The sequence below is a fragment of the Lepidothrix coronata genome, unplaced genomic scaffold (assembly GCF_001604755.1).
Source record: "Lepidothrix coronata isolate B3197 unplaced genomic scaffold, Lepidothrix_coronata-1.0 Scaffold38, whole genome shotgun sequence".
Lineage (NCBI taxonomy): Eukaryota > Metazoa > Chordata > Aves > Passeriformes > Pipridae > Lepidothrix > Lepidothrix coronata.
This window is the reverse complement of record NW_016690218.1, coordinates 185,877-203,075: the sequence shown is the minus strand read 5'-3', so window position 1 is coordinate 203,075 and position 17,199 is coordinate 185,877. Positions and strand designations below refer to the sequence as shown.

The 17,199-nt window shown below is 38.3% G+C and overlaps 1 protein-coding gene across 1 annotated transcript in view; it reads right to left on the bottom strand.

The window, feature by feature from the left end:
* Window positions 1-1,738: 1,738 nt before the first annotated feature.
* Window positions 1,739-17,199, bottom strand: part of CLIP4 (CAP-Gly domain containing linker protein family member 4) — a 32,790-nt gene continuing 17,329 nt past the window's right edge. Inside the window, exons 10-18 of the mRNA XM_017812929.1 lie at window positions 15,744-15,879; window positions 14,882-15,022; window positions 12,198-12,281; window positions 8,709-8,849; window positions 8,191-8,319; window positions 5,841-5,964; window positions 5,064-5,128; window positions 4,313-4,385; window positions 1,739-3,675 (exon numbers count right to left, since the gene is read on the bottom strand). Coding sequence (XP_017668418.1) covers window positions 3,354-3,675; window positions 4,313-4,385; window positions 5,064-5,128; window positions 5,841-5,964; window positions 8,191-8,319; window positions 8,709-8,849; window positions 12,198-12,281; window positions 14,882-15,022; window positions 15,744-15,879 — 1,215 coding nt within the window. The 3' untranslated portion in view covers window positions 1,739-3,353. The remainder of the gene's footprint in view (window positions 3,676-4,312; window positions 4,386-5,063; window positions 5,129-5,840; window positions 5,965-8,190; window positions 8,320-8,708; window positions 8,850-12,197; window positions 12,282-14,881; window positions 15,023-15,743; window positions 15,880-17,199) is intronic.

The window sequence follows — 17,199 nt, the reverse complement described above, 5'->3', positions numbered from 1 at the left end:
AGCCACATAGACTGTTTTGGATCTGGCATTGGTTGGCAATCTTTGCTCTGATTCCCATTTCTTCCAGAGTTGTCTGTCTGTGACGAGGCAGTGAAAAGGATGCAGGTGGGTGCTCCACTGTGTGGCTTTCACGGACACAGTTTAAGTTTCCACCTGGTGTACGACAAGGCTTCTGCAGAAAACTAAACTCTGTAAAAGCAATGACATAAATGCTGGACTTGCCACCTAAGGAAAACCCTTGCAGGTAACAGAGCTAACTTGTCAGAGGAACCAGGTTATGTCTTGCAAATCTACAGTGCCAGTGTTGGATCCTTGTGCCTCAGACCTTGCTGGTTAGCAGCCCTCTGAAAGCACAGGCTCCCTGCCCAGAAAGCCATTACTGTTGGCATCTGCAAAGCAATCACTGAATCTAATTGAGCTGAACTCACTAGAAATAAATCCCCCATCCTAGGATACCTCAAAAAAGTTCTCTTTCTCCTGTCACACACACCTGTGGCCTTTCCAGTGTCCAAAAAAACTTGAACAATTTCATGAAGGACATTTTCTCTAACTAGACCCCAGGGACATGCTGTGGGACAAGGACTAGCCTCAAAGTCCATACAGGCAGCACAGAATTGCTGGGGACCATCTGTTTATTTATTTATAAATAACAGATAATATTTATGTAGTTTATTGGGACTTTGAGGATCATTTGGCTCTTTTTCTACCAGTCTGGGGCTGTGATAGTCCTCTGCACAACACCAAATTCCAAACTTCACTGCCAGTTATTTTCAGAATTTTTTTAATGACACAGTATCGTCCTGCAAGAATTGGAGGAAAGGATTATGGCAACTTACCTTGGATTTAGGGAAGCACAAATCCCTTCACCTCACCAACTTGAGAAGAGTAATCCTTTCTGGAATGGACTGATTTATTTCTGTTGCAGGCTGCACAAATTTACAGTGCTTCTTGCTTCCTTGCAGAATATTCTCAGTGCTGCCAAAACATCTCCACACTGATAACAGTCCTGCTCCTCTAACCCACAGTGCTCAAGCTGATTATGGCCAGAGCTTTCAGGAGAAATGTGCAGCTGGCTGAAGCTGGAATGGAAGGGAAAGTGCACCACACCAACACTCAGTTAGTATCTGTGCCCTCTTCTGTACCCATCAGACAGGTCCACTGAAGTCCTGCTGCACTCACTAGCCCAGGCCACTGAGACCCCACTTCCAGCCAAACTGGGTGTAGCTACAGAGCTGTGGAAGGGGCAGCCTGACACCCTCGGAGAAAAAAATAAAAAGCTACCAATGAATCAGAAAACTATTGTAAAGATGTTGTTCTTATATATTACTTCATCTGTGCAAGACAGACCACACAGAAATGGTGTGACTATAACAAACTGCCTGAGCTTGCTGTTCACCCACACACTCGTTCCCATACCTCCTTCCTGAAGAACTCCAGCTACCCCTCAGATAAAGCAGTTACACCCATTCCATCTGCTCAGGCAGGAAAAACAGCATTCCTGATAATGAGTGTCTCAGCACAGGAACTCAACTGCTCACCCAGGAGCACCAGGCTGTGACAAAACGTGCTGTGCAAAGGCTTTGTTTGAAACTGGCAGTTCTGTGCGGAACAGCCAGAAGACACAAAAGCTTCTGCTTTACATGTGACAGTTGCTGTTCCACATGAATCTCGTGTGCTTGATTTGTACATAAGAACAGACGTGAGAGATGCACATTCTGTAATGACTCAATGAAAATTCTTTTTGCTTTTTGCTGTACATTATTCAACAGCGTTTCATTTTATTCATACCAACAAGAACCAGATATCAGACAAAGTAAAGTTCAGTACATCACTGAATATCTGCACCTGCAAATATAAAGCATTGCTTTTTTTTTTACGTTCAAAATTTACAGCTTTTATATTCGATTAAAAATTTCCATAAGTTAGAATACAATGTGCATTATTTTAAATACGGTTCAGGAAAAATAGCTACAGCAATATTTAAAAGAAGGTTACAGCAGCAGGATTCTGTCTAAAAATAGGCTATTATGATTTAAAGTGTCACTTCTTCAAGTAGGCAAGAGCAAGCAAATCATTTAAAACGACTGTTCTGGAACACAAAACCATCCTAATCAGATAATGTTACATATGCTGAGCAATTAAAATACATTATATGTTTAAAATATGGACAAAATATTAGCTGTTTTAAAAGGCTGATATGCAAATAATGTCACATCAAGGCGCATTACAGTGCTGTACCTAAAACTATGCTTAATTTATCATAAGACTTATAAGAAATTTATACTGGAAACTGTTCTAAAGGAAACAAGAAGAAACATGTATCACAAACAATCAAATAATGGCAACAGCTTGCTTGAAAACCCTGTATATGTTCCATACCACTGGCAGGAATTACTGTGCTGTATTTATACAGACTTAATATTTATGAAGAGGCTATTACATGTAATTCCACTCTGGGTTTATTTGCATTTCAAAACTGTGATACTCATTGCCTGCAGCACCCCAAACAAAAAGAAAGTCTCTAAAAATGAGAGAAAGCTCTCCAGGACAGTGCAAAGTGCATTATTTTAAAGAGTGCTTCTTATACGTAGCTCCTTCTACAAATGCACAACAAAAAGTGCTCTTTAGTATACAGATTGACATGCAGCATATTTGTGTTTGTTAAAGGCTTTTTATTTAATTGCTGCTGTTCACTAGGATAGCAGCAAATCCTTGTATTTATCAGCCCTTTTGCATTCTGGAGGAGGGGGTAAAAGGAGGGATCCAAATGATAAAATGCAAAAATACTCCACAACTGCTTGAAAAAGAGGTCTTTTTTTCCTTTTTTTTTGCTTCCTTATTGCTAGCAGCTGGTATTGGAATTGACAAAGTGCCCGGGAACCAGGCTAATGTCACTCATCAACCACCTCCGCTGTCAAAAGCGGGCAATGCACAAAGCATTACCAGTTCATTACTACATGGAGGAAAACTGTTTAAATACTGCATGAATCACACAGGAACTTTAGAGAACGCTGGAGATCCTCGTGTTCTCTAACTGGAACGTTAGTCAAATGATGCAGCACCTTAAACACAAGATGCTTCTGTAAAAAACCTTCCAGGCAAGGGCCGTTTAACTAAAACAGAAGAGTGGTTTTACTTCCTAACACAACTGAACTCTTTTTTATCTATTTTATATATATATATATTTATATAAAATATATATATCATATATATTATATACACACACACATATATATACCCATATATGTAAAATGCAAACGCAGATTTAATAATTTCAAAATAAGTTCGCATTCTAGATGGGGTTGGTTTGTGCTTTAAAATACTTATTTTCTACTCTCTGAGCCCATTTCAGCTCAGCAAATATCATCCACAAGCTTTGCCCCATTAATCCCACGGTAGGTTACTCTGCTAGGTCGAACTAAGACCCCGTGGTTCAGCTTACAGGTGAAGTAGCGCTTTTCCCCCACGGAGCCGTCGTTCTTTCCCTTGGCACTTCGGAGTTCCAGCCCGATCCATATCCCCGGTGCAAAGTCTGTCGGACCAATGTACCTGATGGTCCCCATTTCATTGGAGCTGGTCAGGAGAACCTGAGAGCCCTCGTGCAGCTTCACGGGCCCCTCGGAGTGAGTTGTAGTGGTGCTGCTCCAGCTGCGCCGTAACACGGAGCTCTTCGATCTAGTCACAAAAGAAAGGAAAAAACCCCTTTTCTTCTTTTTTTCCTACAAAATATCCAGGGCAAATCTGTAATTCTGTGAAGCACATGGGAGAAAAACCTCAAATCCCCTTTTTTAAAAAAATGGGTTTAATCTCAAGTCACTAACAAACCATGAAATAAGAGTAACAGGCAGGTACACTTGGCAGTCTGAAATACTGGAAAAGCAATTTCCTTCCACCCAGTGCTGGGATCTACAATATTTACAGGAGGTGATAGTATTGGTAAATTAAGGCAAATGAAACATTTTATTTGAGGCTTGAAACAACTTTTAACGTGCAAGTGTCAGTCAGGATCGCCAAGACCGAAGTGAAGTCCTTTAACAAGACCCTCTGAACTTCATCCAGCTGTGTAAAAATACAACAATTTGGAGAATATGCTGTGATGAATGACTGGAAAACAGTTTTAATGCCAACCTGAATTCAAGGACTATACTCCTGGATACCTATGGAAAAATAGTCTAATACTGGTCTGTTTTGGAAGAAAAAAATGAACATATAAAGGTCAAGATATTCTACGTGCATAAAGATTTTCTTTTGAGCAAGAAACAGTAAAGGTAACAGCCTGCTCATCCAAGCACTTGAAACTCATAACACTCACCTAACAAAGGAGTTTCTTCTGTTTATCTCCTTTTGTGAAGATGCAGAAGTGGTGCTGAGACTGCGCCTAAAACCTAAGTGGAAAGATTAATAAGCTGTGTAGGACTTCTTAAGAAAAAAAAACCTTTGTGAACTCACATTCTTTGTGTTTTCTTTGTGTTTGCTTTTATACTGCTTCCACTACATTTGCTACACATTCTCCCCTCTAATTTGGAAATTAAGTGATGAAACTTCTCATGAAAGTACATGTCCATAATATGTTCAGATTCTTAGAGGGGACAGAAATTAAACTAAACAAACCAAACAACGGTAATTTGAAGCAGCCTTTTCACAAAAAGCTTCGGTAAGGAAAAAGAAAAATACTTCAAATATCTTACACAAGTTTTAGTAATTCCATATGGACCTCACCCTACACTGATCCCTTCATCCATCTCAATTTAGATTAAGGAGCAGGTTCAATTTCTGATTATCTTTGATTAGAATGCAATACAGTAATAAGGGAAGACTGCCAACAGTCTTAACTCTGACATAATTATTTCTGCCAGTAGAGTGCTAATAACAACACAGTACTCCACAGTTCCTTCTGCAGGCTACATTTTTGGGAAGGGAGCAGCCAGACTATTGCCTGGCATTTGGGTTCCTTGAAAATTTACTGTGCTTCTAAGGAAGTTGGCTTTGTGCAGTAGGTTCTGGCTGTAGAGCAGGGCCTGTGGTAGGCTGCCTGAGCCAAATCACAGTGCCTTTGGTCCTACCTGGAAAAGTGTGATTCATTTTATTCCACGAAGTTTCTGTGAGAGAGTCCAGAGAACCCGTTAGTCTGAAAAGCAATAACACAACAAAGAAGTAATTTCAACTCAACTCTGTGAACAAACCTACTGACTTCTTGTCAAATATTGATGAAGTTTTGGTTTTTTCCCCTTCTCCATCTGCCCCCTCAAGAGATACCAACATTTCTGCTGCACTCAGGCTGGTATGTAAGAAGTGCCTGGAGGAAATTGGTTTATTTGAGTTACTTGCTTTTTATTCATCAAGACAGTGCAGATAATTTTGAGGCAAGTTCTTAACAGTTTGCCTGAGCTGGTATATTCAGGGAAAGAAAAGTAAGAACATGTCTGGCAAAGTAACTACATTACAAATGTAGGAGGAAAGATTACTGAACCCCTGGGATGCTCTTCTTGAGAATAGTATTTCCAGGCACGTCTAAGGGCAACTTCCTTTTATAACTGAATTTAGCTGAGTGCATCAGGATTGGGTCATGGAAGTAAAGTGTCACGAACACAGACTGTCAGAGACCCTGGAATAAAAACACCTCAAGTAGCTGCAAGAGAGATGGTGTAGCTGCATATCCAGTTTATACTCTGATTTCAAAAAGCTGATCTAAAACCCACCGGGTTTTTCAGGGAGGTTATGAACTTCCATTAGCAGAAGAAAACATCTGTATCTTCCGTATCTGCTCAAAATTTTGTTTCCCACTGGAAATGTAAGAAAGCATCTGACAACCCAAACATTAAAACAGCTCCAGTGCTTACCTCTGTACACGAGATGGTGGTGCAAATATACCGTATCTGGGAAGACAACTGAAGTACTGCACACCGCCCACCGAACCATCGTTCTTCCCATGAGGCTTGTCCAATTCAATTCCACACCAGAATCCTACATTTCAAGAAAGTAAAATCATGGCATCTTGAACAAAACACTACAGGCTTTTCTTCATCTAGACAGTTGGCACAGTTGGCATTCACCTACATCAAGGAAAACAGTTTCTAGCTGGAAAATGTCTAGATAACAAAAGTAGATATGTGTATTATAAAATAGCTATCTATGCAATTATGCAAAAATTACACCCTATTGAATCTAAATATAATTATCTCAGCATTTTATATGCTTTCAAGAAAATCACTGACATTTTAATTACTATAAAAAAGGTAAAACCTTTGAGATATATATATCCATATAAATACATACACATCAAAGATTTAGTGTATGTATACATATATATATGTACACTAAAGCCAAATGAAATGTTATTGAATGTAACAGTGGCTATTTGACAACAAGGAGACAGGAAAGAAGAGCAGTACTGGTTCAGGTTTCCCTCTTTAGTCCTCTGACCACATGGTTTATGCCTCATCTGAGATCATCAACAGTAAAATTAAAGTTTTGATATTAATTCATTCCTTCTCTCCATCTAGCAAGTTATAATTAATACAAATTGCAAGGCTGGTTGTAAGATACTGAGAGAAGGGTGTAGGAATCGGAACTGGCCATCAATTAATCTCATACAGAACACTGAATAGACATCAAGATGTTAATGAGCTTGATCGTTCATAACCTGTGATAAATGTGAGCTAATTACACAAAGGTGCTAAATTTCATACTCCATTAGTAGTCCTTATGCTATCCATCCCCAAAAGATTCAAAATTTAATTCAAGTCACTTGGTACTAAGGCACTGGATAAAACGGTAATTCTAATTATCAGCTCAAGAAACTCAGGAATGACAGCTTATGAATTAGAAGAGCTCAGTACATCAGTTCTCCCCTTCCTGTTTTTAGAATCAAATAAAGATCTGCATTGCAGCAAAAGGAACAAAGTTTGGATAACCTCCAGAGCTCTGATACACATTAAAATTGAAATACTTAAACATGCATCTGTTACATTTTCTATAAATTGCTAGGTTAGCAAATGGTGAAGATCAGTCATCTTTCCATCCTCACTTCTTACAATGCCATGTTTTCCTCCAAACATTAAGTTCCTGATTTGAATCAGAGAGGGAGGAGACTTACACTGTCAAACAGCTTTCTGATTTTACAGTTGTTATAGTGTATTTGGGAAACAGTCCTTTTCTCATTGTGATGACTTACAGTGTTGCTCAGTTAACTGCAGTGGCTTAAGCCAGGACTGCCTACTGAAACTGGGGAAAGGGGTGAGAATGAAAACAGTACCACAGTCTTGCATTCTAACTTTTTTTTTTAATACTGATGCCACCAAGTGTCACAACAGAGTATATTCCATCACCTATCAATCAAAAGGACCTCACCCAAACTGGGTTCTCACACCAACACTTAGCAACTGGTTTTGCATTACTCTTGCAATAAGATTACAGATAGGGCCATAAAGAATATAAATCTGGCTACAAAAAAATAGTATTCAGAAATTAATTTCCAGAATGTAAAACAACTGGCTGCTGTGGAAAACACCTGGCTTCACTGCAAAGTGTTTTTTAGCCGGGGAAGGGAGAAGCTGAAAGGGAGAAGGATGAGAAAATGGTGGTAGAGGCTGAGGTTTTTTGAGATGTTTGTAACTTTATTGGTCCTGTGACCAAAAGGTTTTCTCATTAAGATTAAATTGCTCATAATGACCCTCTTAAAGATGCTAATAAGTTAAGAATGAGACAGCTACATGGCATAGGAGTGCCAGTATTGCAGGAGACAAGCTGTCTCAAAAAGCTTTACTACAAAAAGTAAGGAGATATGCATGTGATTTCAATAAACTATATACCCCCTTGGAGACTAAACTGAGGATTTTCAGAAAGCTTTGTTAAGAGTTGGACTCGATGATCCCTGCGGGTCCCTTCCAACTCAGCATATTCTATGATTCTGTAATACCTACAACTTCAACATTAAAGTATTTCTCCTAATTAAGCCATGATAGTGGACAAGTCAAAGTCACATTTTAAACCATTATTTTTTCCTGGCAGGTGCATTAAAAGTAAAAAAATATTCAGTGAAACACAGGAGAGAGAAAGAACTTGGAAACATATCAGCAAATTTAGAATTTTTTTTGGAAGGAGTGAGGAAAAAGATGGAGTTCTCTTAATGTTCATGTGCTCACATGTAAGCTATTCCATATTGATTCTACAAGAGAGTATTGCAAATACCTGGTGCAAATTTTGTTGTCCCACAAAATCTAACAGTGCCTGTTCTCTGTCCCACCACCAGTACTCTGTCTCCAACCTGAATTTCTCCATCGAGAGCATTTTTTCTCATAGTCGGAGTACTATACAATCCTGTCAACAAAAGAACAAGAATAGAATTAGTGACATTATATCTTTAAAGCTTAAGAAAGTCTTCAATAGTGAGCCAACTGACTGTTAAACAGAGCATTTATCTCTAACACAGTGTACCTTTAGCACATGACAACACATCACAAATTTTGCTTAGACAAAGACTTGCTTTGTGCCAGCATGAAAATTTTCTCTGCTCTGAAAAGTCTCTTGGAGATGTCAAAAAAAAAAAATCTTTCTAAAAGTTGCCAAACTCAGGTTCACGGTTAAACTACTTCACAAGTCTCTTTGTTGAACTGTCTCAGATTCTGAAACAGCACAAGTAGTTCTACATGAGTATGCAGCAGTACACTCCCACCTGTGAAAATACACCTCAATAAAACAGACTGTACCAGCACTAATTTTGGATGAGGCAGAAGACACTCTAGTCAGTGCCTTTTTATTGCTGCTAGTTGAGTTCCGCTTCTTGGAGTAATTCCGTTTGCCTTCCAAGGACGTAGTAGAAGAGGAAGAGCTGCTGTACCCAGGAAAACCTAAAGACAAATGAAAGTACTCCTTCAGGGATCATATTTGGAAAAGGACAGATTAAGTAGAAGGGAAAGCTTCTGTAATATGGAAGTTATCTGTTCTTCATACTGGGAAGAATACATAGTAAAGAGCCAAAATCAGAAGTTTTTAAGCAGCACTTACACAAACAGCTGTCAGAACTGACATGGGTGCATGTGTGACCCTGCCTTGGGAATAAGGTCATAGCTGAGTGCTAGAAGAGGTCTCCAGAAGCCCCATCTTTATTACTCCATGAAAGTTCATCTAAACAGTCTCAAGCATATTCATTAAAATATGTGAGCCTTGGCAATAAGAGATCATACCGCCACCCTTTCAGGATCCAGCCTGTTAAAGATTTGATGAGAAGTGGAAGGAAGGTGATACTATGTGAGTGAATTATTACCTGGATTAAAGCCTACTATATTCCATTACATACTGTATTAATATTAAAACCTGTACTATAAAACAAGAATGGGAAATAAATCACTTTTATCTCCATTTGCAAATCCTAATGTCTAAGCTGTCCGGTAAGACTTATGTTCAGCTTTCCTCTCCCACTTCTTCCCTCTCCTATCCCCTTCTGCCCAAACTGAGGCAGGGTACAGCAAGACACATCTATGCCTCAGCTTATCAATGTGAAAAATTAAGATAATATTGCTTATTAAACTTTCTAGAATTCTGAGGGACTTAATTCATTAGTTTTCCCAAAGCACCTTGATATCAACACTGGGTTAGTGTGGTCAATATAATTTAATCCTCCAGTTTGGCAAAACAGTAAAGAACTGCAGAAAGGCAAATGCAGTGGGTCAAAGCAAAAGCTGGGGTATCTGGGACAGAAATCTAAAGACTCTGAGATAGCAACTGCAGCTATGCTACAATGAAGAAAATGCAAATAACTAAATGACTAAACAGGGAAACTTCCCGGTCCGAGGTATAAATACATGCGTGCATTTGTGAATACATACTAGAATTCTGTATGTAGAAGCCAGTCCAGGGATGGATTCACCAGAGGTCAGACTACCTAGCATTTTTACAGGGATGCAACAAAAACTGCTCAAACTAAACCAGTCATCAAGATACCTCATTTTGTGGGAAATCACAGAGGGAGAGAAGGAAGAGCAGAAAGGACTTCAACAGGTCCTGTAATAGATTTATATCCTATGAGGTAAGAAACTATTCGTTATAACACTCCTGGGAAGCGAGTGTTTGGCTTGTTTTGAAAAACCTCCCATCAGGGAGATCTCAAGATTTCTTCAGCAATATATTTCACCGCATAATTATCTGTAATGTTACAGGGTTTTTTCCCCCTAACATAAAACCTAAATTACCACAGTTTTAGTTCAAGGTTTTTCACTCCTGTTAACACATGCAGAGTGAGTTATACTGTTCCTTGTATTTGAAAGCTTCCAGTTTTACGCCTTTCATCTTCCGTCTTTTTAATCACACAACCACAAATTAAAAGCCTTTTCTCCTAAGTCATATTTGATACCTGCAGTTATTGTTGTGTCTTTTCTGAATTCTCTCTGAATTCACATCTTTCTGAAATGCAGCATCTAAAACTAGATGTTTTAGCTGAGGCTTTGCCTGTGCCATGTAAAGCACCCAGGTCCCTTCCTGTACCTCATGGGCGACCCTCCTTTTTGTACATTCCAGTTACGTTTCCCCTTTTGCAACAGCATGACATAGATGATTCCTGTCACGATTTACCTTATCAGACTCAACATTCTCAGGACCTTTTCTGCAAACTATCACTGGGCATATCATTCTGAGGGTGTATTCATACAGCTGGCTGTTTCAGCCTTGCAACAGAACTTTGTAGTTGTCCTTACTCCTCTCCATGTTTTTTTCCCCGAGGTCATTTTTCCAATCTGTCAAGGATTTTGGGCGTGTTCGGGATTAAAATAAAACAAACAAACAAACAAAAAAAACCAGAACAAAACCACCCAAACAAAACAGACTCGGCACAAACCCTAAGCTGAAATAGCCTTATTTGACAAAGAAACACTGGTAGCTATTTTCTGAGTTGGATGTTGGATTTTCCTAAAGGTTTTGCACCTGCCTTAAAGCAGTATCATCTGAACAGCTAAATCCAAAAATGGGCCTTTACTCCACATCACTCACAGCCTACAAAACCTCTGGAGTCCTAATTGCAGATTTCATATTGTATCCATCAAACTGAGACACTGTATTGCCAATTAAGTTTCACTGCAGACCAAGCCATTAAGTGCCCTCCATAAACAAAATGTTGGAAACCTCTGCCTACATGCGTTTTTTAAGTCGTCTCTGAAAAAGTATCACATATGACAGTGCTGAAATACTTTATACTAGGCTCTTCCTCTGTTCACTGATAGAAGATACAAATGTTTTTTTTTTATAGAACTGCTGGAGTGAGTCCAAAGGAGGTCACAAAGATGTTTAGAGGGACAGAGCAGTTCTGTGCAGAAACACTCCTGTGGAAGGGCCTTTGAGCAACCTGGTCTAGCAGACATGTCCCTGCCCATGGCAGGGGGACTGGAACTAGGTGATCTTTATGGTCCCTTCCAACCCAAACCATTCTGTGAGTCTATGATTCAAAGAAGGTATATTCAAATAATTTCAAAGAAATACTGTTTTTACCACCTACAGTATGATTTTATAAAAAAAACCTCAGAGGAGACACAACTTTTACAGTTTGCTCAAGACACAGCTGAAAGTGAGGTCCCTTCATGTTTAAAGTTCAGCAAACATAGCACTGATGTAGTAGAAGTCACTATCCAATTCTGAAACTAGATTACTGCAGAGAATGATTCACATGTAAAAGGTACTCTTTAAAAAGCTAGTTTCATTTTTCATATTTGAAGCCTGTTACTATGAGTCTGCCATGATACACTGCCAAGACTGTTAGGCTCTGTTAGATGGCAACACTTTATTATAGAAGATTGAACACACAGATGGAGAAGAGAATAAAAATGCCAACAGGCTATTAAAATCTAGGCAGTAACGATAGAGGGCAAAAGGTCTCCCTCAGACACTCACGTAGGTAATTCTGCAGATCCTCTGTAAGATCATTTACTAAGAGACAGCTTTCAGCTTTAGGGGCTTGTCCATGTTCTTGTCCATGTATTTAGACAGAAGTGGTTACCAAACCAACACAGAACACCACATCCACACAAATTACTCTTGCTCCCAGAAAACTAAATGCATACAGCCTGCTTGGGACGTGAAAATAAACAAGCAAGGCAACTTTTTTCTATAGTGTAGATACAGGGCTTTTACAGCAGTAGGGCAGCAATAATACTGCCTCTGCCATACAGAATTTTTCTTAAGATGTTAAAAAAATTTTAAAAATTAGTTACCATCTTTTGCAGGTACGGTTTTTCCCCTGTTAGCAGTCATAAAGTTGGTTTCAGAAGCACTGTCTTTTTTTGCCATATTTAGGCCTATAAAAAGAATTTATACAATTAGGTATATATATATCCTAACAAATAATTTTACAGGAAAGTCATGTACAAAAACAATTAGACAGATTTGAAGATTACTGGATGGAAGGAAAATATGGATAAAACTGTACAGTTCCTTAGACTCTGAATAAATAGGTAAAACAAGACTGCAGAATTTCTTTGATGGATAAGCACAGATATTAAACCCCTTAATGCAATAAACCAGTCCAAACAATCTTGCCAAAAAATAAAAAAATTGTCTGTAAAATATTAATTTTTATATGGATGGAGTTTTACTAACATCTTTCAAACATTCACATCTATAACATTCACTTTTATAGTACTTAAGGTCTACTATTCACCAGTATGAATTTTACAATTTCTGCATTAAAGATTACACATAAAAGTTTTGAGAGAGATTTGAGATCAAATCTTCATTCAGACTGCAAATAATGATGTAAGCATGTCAGTATGATTTTTAAGAGCCTAAATCTTAGAGGAGCAATGTTGTGATAAGCGTAGGAACTCGTACTGTCACCCAAGTTATAATTTGTGAACAGTCATTTTGCATTTCTGACAGTTTCCTACTCTAACTCAATGAAGAACAAGCTTATCTATGATTTATCCCCTCCCTGTCATGAGCGAAAAACCACATCTTTTTTATTTAACTACATATCTCAGCTTAATTCGGCCACAAGGACTGAACTAGTTTGAGAATGTACTGTATTTTCCAAAATTTTATGGTTCAGCCATTTAAGGCATCAGATCAAAAAACTAGTGTTTGTGACTGATAACACATTTCTCAATTTTATCTCAGTAATCCTTTTCCTAAAAACTTGAAAAAGACCTTTTCTCATCAATCTGATGGATTATTCAAATCCAGTAGAACCAAATAAAATTTTTAAATCCCTACACAATATTATATTTTACTTTGCAGCTTATAACCTTATCTACAAAAAGCATATTAATTTTTCTTGGATCGTTACAAACCAGTGTATTGCAGGGATGAAGTTTCAAGGAAAGAGATGTGACCTGGTGATGCACATAAACACTGCAAACCAAAGTTCTGCCTCTGCAGCTTTGTCCTTCCCCCACTCCAGCCAGGGAATCAGCCGGGTACGATAATTCTAATGGACCTTTCTACGCAAGAACTCCCTGCAAACAGCAGCTTCCAGATTACTTACATCCACTGGATGCAAGCTCTTCTGGGCAGATGATGCATAACTCACTCTGATTTCTACCTAAAGCAAGGAACCAAATGCTTAAATTTTACAAAGACACAAATGCACCTTTGTGACAGAAAAGGTGGTTTACAACTAAACCGTCCGGAACACACCATCTGTAACAAAGGAAACAGTCCCTTCCATTATAGTTTAGTGGGTTACAGTTCACAACAAACTGAATCAAACACTGGAAAATATTTAACAGAAAAAGTCAGCTTAGATCCGCTCCTGAGCAGTACTCCCAACAAACCGATTGTTCCAAGATGCTTTTCATGCAAGATGCCCGTAGTAGCTTAGATCTTGTGCTAATTGCAAGTACACACACTTAAAGCTTACTCCCCCCTCAATCTATTTGGAGAAGAGTTACATAAGTCATCCAAAATGCTGCCAAAATGCATCTCTTCCACCAGCCTGGTGCATTATTTCTATACCCTGTGTATTACTGATAAAGTGTGTAGTGCTTTAGGGTGCTTGAGTATGAGAATGTGTATTATCTTCCATCCCTCAAGCCGTGCTGCCTTAGTACGAGTCAGCTAAACAGGGCTCAAAAGGCAAAAGAAGTGCTAATGTAATATTTAATGACACTGTTAGGTAGCCAGCCAGACACAAGGGCCATATTATGCATGGTCAGCACTTCACACAGCAGGGAAGAGCCTGTACTCCAAACAACTTGGAACCTGAACAGTCAGGAAATATGCATCATCCACTCCACAGGGAGGGAACTTACACAGAAGGATTAAGTAATTTGAGCAAATTACTAAGAAACTAAACCAGAGCCAGGGACTGAGCCCATAACTCCAATCAGTAAACCAAAGCCTTATTACAAGGACAACCTTTCTCTTCTAATTTGGCCTTGGTTTTACTCAGATAATTTAATTAGCAGATAAAACACAATCAGCTAAATAGTTCCTTAATCCTGTTGCCAGAAAATAAAACTCCTCAATTTCTAGACATAAAGGTGTATAGATTATTTTCTAAATTTTTATTTGTTTCAAATTACCCAGGAACATCTTAGTAAATGGAACCACATTAAGCTGAGACACTTAACTGGTATCACAGCCAATTAGAAATCACTTTAATGGCTCAAGAATAAATGTTGTGGTGAGCTTTTTTTTTAATAGAGCATGTAAAGACTAGAACCTGCCATAGTACATCAGATCACTAAAATGACTCAACAGCTACACACAACGTCCTTCCAGTACCAGTTTACAGTACAGAGAATTTCTAATAACAAGAACACGGAGTTAATAAATACCTTGTCACCTTCTCATCCCAAGCTACGAACTAATTCCAAACAAGTATTTTCATACCAAGATTTACTAATTCTTGAAGATTAGTATCTCTCTATCCTGTCTCAACACACAAGAAAACACTCACCAGAATTCACTTTGGAAGTTATGTGTGTCACATCTATTTTCTTGGATTTGACCAAAGGTGAAGACCGCAAGGAAGAACTTCGTACAGAGCCTTTTTTGTGATCAGAAGCCTTGCTTATTTTGGAAAGAGGTGCAAAGATACCTGGAGAGAAAATTGTATGTGCCAACAAAGAACCATGGGTAATGTTAATGTAATAAAACTTTCCAGCTACTATCTCTTACACCAATTATTTTAGGGTTTTTTGTCAGCCACGATCATAACTTGCTGTGCTGCCAGAGCACTTGCAGGGTAGGAAGGACAAGCTCAAATGCACAGTGAAACCAAAATCCTTATCAAGCAACTTGAACAGAGTAATTCAGGAAGTCAGTAAGACTGCTATTTACAATCTCTTTTTTGTCCTAAGAGTAACATTGAGTCTCCATTGTTACAAAACATGAGACTTTGTATGTCCTGAGTGTCCATGAAATATCAATTAAAATACCTCAAGCTGAAAGTTAGAAAACAACTACAGGCATGAATGTCTTACCAAGGAAGACAAAGCAGATAACGAAAGATGGTCTTTATCATTACAACACAACAATGTTCAACAATATAGACCGGAAACCAGGAAATACTATTATCTTGTAGTTTCAAGGAAATAACCAGAAATTTTGACTGGTTGGTTGTTTCAGTGGTTTTGCAAATAGTTGCAGTCAAAACAATAAAACAGTTAAAGGAATCCTTAATACAAACAAACAATGGACTACAAAGAAAAGGAACAGGATCTATTATCTGGTTTTATTCTCCCAAAAGGTTCATATCTTCCAACATTTTTTTAAAATTTGGCTTTTTTAAGAATTTAAGAAAAAAATTAAGCTTATACCGCGTTTTGGTGCACACTTGAAGTACTGGACTTTTCCAACACTTCCATTGTTCTTTCCCTCTGGTTCATCTAGCTCTACACCAGCCCACTGGCCACTGGCAAATTCCGTTGTGCCACAAAATCTTAAGGTACCAACCTAAGACAAAAAGAAGCAACACAGAGTGGTTTTGTTAAACATGTATCATTCATGAGAATATGGTACAGGTCATGAAGGAGACAGCAAGTCATCTCCCAGTTTTTGATCAGAACAGAAATACAAACACAAACTCTCTCAGCTGTTGACATTCCTACCTTTCAACACCAGTCAACGCGTTTTCCAAGACGTCTTAGTCCTGTTCTTCTATTTTGTATCAAACAACTGTGGTTACAGACAGATCTCACAACAGACATTGAGACAGAAAGCATCACTGTACAATACAACTCCAAGTCAGCAAGGTACAGGAGCACATGCCCAATGAATTTTACTTTCACTGTGTTCCACAACAACAATTCCAGAATTATAGCTAGATACATAACAGTTTATATATTTATATATCTATTGCAAAGATTCAAGGGTAAACTTGAGAGCATAATTAATTTTTTCCCTTGGAAAAGATTCCTAAGTCTTTTATTCTTTCCTTATGATTAAAGAAACTCTGAAGAGCCAGCAAATGTTTTAAACATTTGTTGTTGCTTCAATCTGTATTATAAACTCCGAGCAGATATAAAGAATATCAAGACAGACCAGTCTTGCTGGCAGACCTCAGTCTCTGCAAATATACATTTTAAGTTCACACACTTCAACCAAACGGGGGAGGAATAACTAACAGAGATGCATTTAACATTGATTTAAATTCATTTTTATATTAGATTTTTAAATTAGTTTTAATAATAAAAACCTTTGATCTTTCAGGTTCTCAGTTTTCCTTATCTCATGTGAACTTAATATTATTAGTTCAATTTTGACTGTGACTTCACTGTTTAATCCATACCTCAGAGAGTAAATAGACAGAAACAATTTTTTTTATTTACCACAAAACCTTCCAGCTACTCTTTCTTACTGTTTGTAAAGAAATAAACATGACCCGGAGTCTGTTCTCTTATGATGAAGATCTCCTTTAAACTTAAGCATTAAAGGCAGGTACATCACATTAATCTAGACAGACTTTTAAGCTCCCAACACAAGGATCAAATTCAGTAAGAGGAAGTTTGGCCAAGCTGTCTCACAGATTCCTCCAATTCCTCCACTTTCCAGGCACCAGCCAAAGGGCACTTACTGAGCAGAGAGAGGAGATCAGCCAATATCTTAAACCGGAGGTGGAGATGGCAAAACTAAAGCTCCAGTTTTGCCCTAGGACTTGCAGAAGCAAGGAGCAGAAGACATCTCTCACATGAGAAACAGAGTAGGAACGGGATGACAGAGTTTTCTCCCAGCTGCTAGTCTCCCTGCACTCACATTTCATTGAGTGTCCATTCA